General features: G+C 40.2%; 1 protein-coding gene across 1 annotated transcript; it reads right to left on the bottom strand.

Moving 5' to 3' along the window:
• Window positions 1-703: 703 nt before the first annotated feature.
• Window positions 704-7,420, bottom strand: LOC149274914 (la-related protein 6-like). Its single transcript, XM_089505109.1, has 3 exons — window positions 7,260-7,420; window positions 2,791-3,001; window positions 704-1,771 (listed from the first exon to the last, which is right to left on the bottom strand). The coding sequence occupies exons 1-3, from the start codon at window positions 7,418-7,420 to the stop codon at window positions 704-706; spliced, it is 1,440 nt and encodes a 479-aa protein (XP_089361235.1).
• Window positions 7,421-7,827: the final 407 nt, after the last annotated feature.

Raw genomic sequence — 7,827 nt, 5'->3', positions numbered from 1 at the left:
TTTAAGTATAGTTTCCATTGAAGTCACAAACGAGAATGTTAAGAGGGAAACACCCCACCCCCACCCCCATTTGAGGTAGTCATGTCAAACACTCAAAAAAAATAAAATAATAAAGATACAAGTTTTTTGTTAATATACAAAGCATTACATTTTGTAGCACCAGAAAATAGTTAATCAGTAGAAGATGACAATTTCTGGAGATACGCGATCCTGTCACATTGTGGAATATAGGATTACTTTCATGCAACTAGCTGCTCTGCTGTGAATGTTGCAAGGTTTCTAGTAAACTCTGGAAATACAAAATGGATGTAATCATGCAATAGTAGCTTGTGAGATACATTCTCCTCATTTCAAAATTACAATCTACAGTGGTTTATTAACTAAACACACAGTTGTATACAATGTAAAGTGACAATTCTAGCAAGCTCTGCCTGCTGGGAAGCAATATTTTAAATGTATTTCTGTTATTGGTGGGAAAAAACACATTATTGCGGTATAAACGCTTACTTTTCCATATAGACAGATAAAGAGAACTCAGTATCCACAAACCCTAAAATCTTATATGCAAGGGGATTGAAAAATCAATACACTATCAACTTCAAGAAAAGTCTGAGGCCAACTCACAGATCAGCAAGTGAATCTTTAGTTTTAACTAAAAAAGAGGTGAAAAATGACCATAGCGAATGTTAAAGCCATAATTATTTTAGTGTCTTAGTACCAGCCTTCCTCGACCAATATTGTTGTGAAAACCTTTACTTCCATCTGGTCCACGTGGAAGACGGAGAATTCCATTGGGAACGCCAATCGAAATAGTGGAGTTCTTCACTGCTAAAGGGCTGCAAGGTAACATCTTGTTCTCTGATCGCTGGTTGTGGGCAGCAGCTTTGCGGCGTTGCACCCAAGGACTAGTAGATCCAAAACCACTGTCCAAAGAAAACTCTGGGATCCTTCTGTAAATTTCTGGGCTTGTACCAGGGCTGGAGAAAAAAACACTTGTCAATTCTGCAGCTAATGGAGATGGGTTATGATGATGAGGCTGGGTGAGGTTCTGTCGTGCAAGCAGCGGACTGGAGCGAGGACTGCTAAAGGAATGTGGCTTGAATGTACTTGGGCTGGCAAAGTTTGATGATGAGAGATAACGGGGTAGCAAGACAGGAGAGGCAGGTGTACTATCTGACTCAGAGGAACTGTAGAATGCAACATCATCCATGGCATAAAGACTCCTCTCTGAAGGTCTACGTTGCGTCTTAAGCACTTTCTTGTTGGGCAACTCGGAGTCTTCAATTTCATCGGACTCCATACCACTATTCTTACGTATGCCCCGTCCACTTACTGGTATTACCTTAAATGAAAAATCAGCTGAACATTGCTTCAAACCGAGTGCCTCAAGTGCTTTCCTGGCCCCTTCCAAATTCTCATATTCCACTAAAGCACATCTTTTGGTAGCTAGCTCAGGGTATCTAGATATATATTTTTTAATATAACAAGGGATTTCTTTGCCTGGTTTCAAGATGCGAACAGAAGTAACGACTCCATAAGGTGCAAAGAGAGATGTAACAGTCTCCATAAGTGTCTGAGGGCATGTTGGTGGTCTTTGATCTGTATCATCAAAATACCAAGCTAGTAGTAGCTTGGTAGGTGGGAGACCTAAAAGAATGTCAGGAATTGGTATTTTCCTCCTCACTTTAGTTTGTTCCTCATTGATCTCAAGAATTTCCGAAAACTGGAGAGCATACAGAGTTTTTCTCCAATCCCGTGTGAGATTTTTTACCTACAGATAGAATATAGGAGATCATCATCAGTAATATTTGGCCACAATGGCTATAGAAACAAGGCAGATGTATAGATGCACATTTAAACATTTAACACCCACACTCCTGTCATGGGCTGCCATGAAATACTTCTGATTCCACCCCTAAAATACTGATTTGATGTTTATGGGTCTGATTCCCCCTACTTTCTAGTGCTTTTATATTGTTAGGTAATGTTTAAAGATTTTTCTTGCAGAGTTCCAAATATGGCTTTACTCTCTAAGCTAGTCACTATATCAGATTATTATGTGGAACAGATGCTTAATGGGCAATATGTATTTGCACTTGCCATAACAAGCTGGTTTGTGTTGTTTCACACTTAAGGGTGTAGGACAGAGCTGAAACAATGCTTAATAGCTTGTCTTGTAGGGTCGATTAAATAACGGACACATTTAAAGTATGCTGTAGGAAGGCACCACAGATTGAATGCAGGGCTGCAATCCAGAGGTGCAGTCCAGGTCCCATACAGTAGGTAATTTCCCTCTACACTAGAAGACACACACTAAAAATAATTACAGGCAACGGAAAAAGCCCGGGTAGATGGCACAAAGTGTTGTGAGACTTGGCATTATTAAATGCTAAAGTTTGATTAAAACATCAAAACAGCCTTCTAGTAGGCTGCGTTTCATTAAATTTGTTTTGACAAAGACGCTAGGGTCATAAGGAAGGCACTAAATAACCAAGGTCTGTTGCATATTATAACCCTACAAAGCAATACCTTCTCTCCTTGATTAATACTGAGCTATGATACCTTATTTACTTTACAAATACTGTGCCATATTTATATAGGCTGAGAATCTAAAATGCTGAATAAACGAAGACAGGCATTCACTCCTACCAAGCTTTAGATCAACTTAATTGCGTCCTGCAGGAATAATTCAAGCTGTATACACCTCACTTTCCATTCAGCTTATGTCCAGTTTACAAGACACTACAACTTATACATTTTATGTTCAATCTAAAGATATTTTGGGCTCACCTTTTTAAATGAGGTGAGCAGTTTGATGCTGACATAACCCATTTTATTCTTTTGCACGTGTTTGAGCAAGAAAGCATCATGAGACAAGTTCTCATCAGAAAGATAGAATTCCACCTGGCTCACAATCTTACGAACAAGTTTCAAATCAGGAATCTCAGTGTCGCCTTCATAAGAGGAATCATCCAAGGTCTCTATTACATCACAGAAACTCCTTTAAAAATAAGATCAGAAAAGTTATAGAAAGCAGACCTGTTCGAAAATTAAAGTAATGCTATTGCTTATAAACCAGTATTGAAATAGCAGTAGACCAGTTATTCACAAAACAGTTATAGAAAGGACATTACAGGACCCATTACTTATTAAGGTATATTGACATATGCCTATAGGACATGGAGGAAGGAAATCATTCAGCTGACACACAAATCCATATTCATTCTGTTAATGTTGCATGGTCTGAGCAATAGATTTCCTATAAGAAAAAACTCAAAGTAAATTATTTTTCACTTAAGGTCAGAAATTAGATTACCGTGCAATTAAATAAATCACAGACAACAGATTAGTCATGACATCCACATGCTTGAAATAGTTTAAAGAACTTTAATATCAATACTTTTAGAGAGACACAGACTAGAAAAATTAAGAATCCATACTATAGAAAGGCTAATTTTTTCATTCATTGCTCAACTTTTGCAAGCAACATAGTAACGCACCTCCCTAATAAGGTAGAATATGAGAAGCTATAAAAGCCCTTATCTGGTGAACTAATAAAAATTCTTACCTGAGGATTTGTTTTCCTTTTTCTGTAGCTAGAACAAGAGAAAACTGCTCCACCTTTCAAGGCACAGCAGGAAAGCTTTAAAACTCCTTCACATTGACTGTGCTCTGCTCCGCACATACATTGTTCAGTATGGTAGACGGAAGCCGTTTAGGTAAGTGGTATGGGTGGCTTGGACAACGCCCAGAGTCAGCACTAGAAAAGCTCTTAGCCAAGATATGTCTGCCCATGCCCCCGTGATGAACAAAGCACAAAAACAGAAAACCTTTTCAAGTGGGTATGGTTTACCAGGATATGGCAAGAAAAATAATCAGAAAAATATTCTCTCAGATAAGAATTTACTGTTTAAATGCGATTCCCAGTATCAAAAAGTGAGACAGAACCACTACCTGCAGGACCCTCCTGCCGAACTTTAGAAAAAGGCGACGTCAGGCCAGTGGACCTTTTTTGGGCTGGATTCTGCAGAGAGAATCCTGTTGATTGCCGATTCCATAAAGTCTATGTCTGGTATTTCCCCAGACGTTTTATCTGGTATATAGCTGAAAGCTATATACCAGATATATTTTTCTTCTTTTTCTGGAAGTACATCCTACATTTTGAGGAAGTTGGCGTGAAGAACGATTGCAGCTCCGTCAGCGCAAAGATTTGACAATTAAGCCCATCCAACTATCTACCTAATCAGCCATCATCGGCTGCCCCACATTGTCTGCTCAGATAGGCCACGACAGTATGGTTGTGCTACTGTCCCATTAATCACTTCTAAACAGTCAGAAGCACAACAAAACCGATGGGCCAGGTCTTAAAAGAAGAGTCCAGATAGTCTGAGGGATCTGTCCAAGTCATAACTACCTTCCATCATGCAAGTGAGGGCTAAGTCTACTGAAAGCTAAAAGTAATTATCTAATTAATACCCTACAAGCCTGTTGATGTGAAATTGTGTTGAAATATAAATATTTCATAATTTTGCCTAAGACCTCATCAATCCTAAAAATCTTGTAAATGTTCCTGAAACTATGAGAGAGAGAAAATCAACCCAGCAGACATCCACTCTCTGAAGACTCCTTACAGCGTTGGCCCATAGACTACCAGATCTTATCCATCACTTTAGCCCCTAGCACCATACAGTCGCCCAAATACCCAATGTTGGTTCACACATATCCAGAAAGAGGTGGTTCAGAGTCTCCTGGATGTTTTAAGGGACAGGGCTCTAAGAAATTTGTAGCGGTGTACAACCACAGGTATAGGGAATATCTGCCAAGCAGTGAACCCTCATAAGATAGTCTACAGGCCAGGCTGACCTTGCTCATTTCTGTAAAGGAAAGACTGCAACAGGTACCCCTGAAGTCCAAGGAACTTTCTTTTCTGAAGAAAGCCCAGTAGTCCTAAGAAATGTTAAAGGTGGCTTTCACCGTTTTCGTATTAATCATCATCCATTGAATGTGCCTCTGCTTCCCAAAGGATTTCAGAAAAGGAAAACAAAAAGCACACACACACACTCAAGAACAGGTCCCTCCCTTCAACTTCTGAGGTGAAACTGGAATCTGGAGATGCTTGCAATAGCTCTTCTCACCATCTCTCTTCTGCTGAAACGCTAGAAAGCCAAAAGGTCTAAAGGGAGGGATGAACGAAAACCCAAGGCTAGTAGGCTAGAGTCTTTGGGAGGGTGATCTTCAGTTGCACGTGTCTGTATTAATCTGTTTAATGGGGCAGGTCGACTACTTTGTTTTACTTTTCTACTATGTGATATTCTGTTAAGGCGCTCCATTGTATCGTCAATGGCAAATGGTTACATTTGACTCTGAGCCGTTTTGTCATGTAGTCATTTGTGAAATTACTATGCCGAGTGTTGGAGTTAGACAACACCATATGTTCAAGATGCACTCTCCTCTCTGCTTTAGAGGCTGCGATGAAGAAGGGAACCCATTGCACATCTGGTGGACATGTCCCAAGTTCGCGCCGATCTAGTCCCATTCCTTTCACATGTTGAGCGAAGCGCTCGGTTTGCCCCTGCAGCCGGAACCCTGGGCCGCTCTTCTTTGCAGATGTTACCTGTCGGAAAATCTGACCAAACCAGCTCACTGTCTCATCTTTCGAGTCTGTACAGCAAGCCGCCTTGCTATTTCCGGGGTCTGGAAGCCGAGTACTCCCTCAATTTCCAACATTGAAGCTAAAATATGAAAAAAGAAAAAAAAAAAAATCACGGCGTACCTACATGATACATCACATGTTTTCCTCCTCACCTGGGCACCTTGACTAGAGAAGTTCTGGACGTCATGTGCTGCCATTTTGTGGATCTGAAGCGGCCAACCACTGGAGGATGTTCCCTGTTCCGCTGGCTGTGGCCTGGAGGCATTGCTACGCCTTATCCCTTTTTTTTTTTCCCTTTCTTTTTCTCTCCCATTTTCCCCCCTCTTTTCTCTATACCTTCTTTTGAAGATGTTTCCCATTGTTTAAGCCGGGTCCTGTATTGGGTTCTACCGGATTCTGTATATTGTCGGCTTCTTGTTATACGATATGGGCCATGGATACGAAGGTATTATCACCCACGTCTTTTGACATTATGACGTCCGCTATTTCTGTTTGGGCTATCTCACGTTACTGCGCCTCTGTATTGAATTTATATGGGATGCTTTGTCTGTATGTATATGCTGCATCCATGTTATGCCTGTATTTGATGTCTACTTGGAAATCATCTCCTAATAATAAAATACTGGTGAGTGTGTTAATTGAGAAAACTAAAAATGTATTTACCCCATTAATGGCATAAACATGTAGAGATGGCCTGTTGTCCAGTCCCTAACTTATCAACAAGGATGTTGAGTGAGCTGCCATGCAGGAGGTTTTCTGTGTTGCCATTACATAATGTAAGCCACCTAGTTGGTGGCCGATACATTCTTCAGTACATTCAATTTTGGAGGTACCATCCACCAGAACTTTTACACTTGCTGCAACCAAGTATTTACAGAGATTAAGGCCTGCAAGGCCTGTAGTTAATAGTAGTTGGGGAATGGGAAATTTATTTGACGGGATCATTGTCTTGGCAGCTGGAACCAGTGCAATGTCAGCATTTGCCAAATTCCAGCTCACAATATAATTTTTTTCCTTTCAGGATGTTTTCTTTCCTCAATAATGGAGGCCAAGGTCTTGTGTAATTCAAAAGTTTTAAAGTTCTTATATATCCATGAAATAGATTTTCCAACTTCTCAGGTTTAGGTACCGCTATATCTAAAGCCACAATAAAATGTTTTACATGTTAGCACTCCTTCAGATGTGAGCTCTGGCTTTCTCAAACTCCTGGAGTACTACATAAAAGGACATTGTCCATAGGACCTTGGAGGAATGAAGAAACATGGCCAGCATCTCAGATTTTATCTAGTCCATTAAGCCTTTCATGTCATCACACAAACTAAACAGGCAATTGGAAATAGCCACTCAGACAGAGAATGTACCAGGAAGCCCAAAACAAATACAAAATACAAAGACAAGCCAGGCAGTGTAGAAAGCAATAGCTCCAAAATGAAGAAAAGAAGGGAAACAAAACAGAACTACTGTGCCTCAGTATCAAAAAGGTCAGTATGCCAAAGATGGGGAGGGGGATTGGGCGTATAGGTTTGTATGTACAGGACTTATGTAATATATTGCCAAATTGAACAGAAGGCTTAGCAGTTTACCTTCAGCAAATTGTTTGTCTTACCCATCAAAGCTATCAAGGTAATCATTTTGAGAGCCTTGGTTTATGAAGCAATTCTGTTCGCTGAGGACCAGGCCAGATTCAAAGGAGTGTGGACATAATTCAACTGAAGAGCTACAGGATCTGGGCAGAGTTCTTTGTGGTGGAAATACCGGAGCCGACATTGTTCCTAAAAACAAAAGAGGGATTATACCACAGTGAATATTTACTTTAATATCATCTGTAAACACTTGAGGAATAGATCCTCCAGTACAGAAAAAACAAAAAAAAAAACCCATCAACAAGCACACACACACTTGCCCATCCTAACTGCCCTCTTAGTGGAATACATAGCCAGCAACTGCAGCTCATGCAAAATACACAATAATGGTTTGTTGGGTGGTACAAAAGTACTGGGGCAGCTACAGATTGTAAGACCTTTCTGTCAGAGCCCTTGGCAGTAGCAAGCAATATCAAATCTATAATGCTTCATATATATATATATATACACACACACACACACACACACACACACACACACAGATTTAAAAATCCTGCCTGCTCAGTTCAGGATGCAACTATAGATTATGTT

This window comes from Sceloporus occidentalis, unplaced genomic scaffold (genome assembly GCF_023333645.1).
Source record: "Sceloporus occidentalis isolate IW3139 unplaced genomic scaffold, rSceOcc1.0.p SCAF_311, whole genome shotgun sequence".
NCBI classification, from domain to species: domain Eukaryota; kingdom Metazoa; phylum Chordata; class Lepidosauria; order Squamata; family Phrynosomatidae; genus Sceloporus; species Sceloporus occidentalis.
The sequence above is the reverse complement of the archived record's forward strand: the minus strand, read 5'-3'. Positions and strand labels throughout refer to the sequence as shown.

Bases quoted from the DNA above. Each gene is read 5' to 3' on its own strand.
- LOC149274914 (XM_089505109.1), bottom strand. From the start codon at position 7,420: ATGTCGGCTCCGGTATTTCCACCACAAAGAACTCTGCCCAGATCCTGT. The intron at 3,002-7,259 runs GTAAGACAAACA...TTATTTTTAAAG, and splicing joins TACCTTGATAGCTTTGATGG to GAGTTTCTGTGATGTAATAG. The intron at 1,772-2,790 runs GTGAGCCCAAAA...TTCTATCTGTAG, and splicing joins TGCTCACCTCATTTAAAAAG to GTAAAAAATCTCACACGGGA.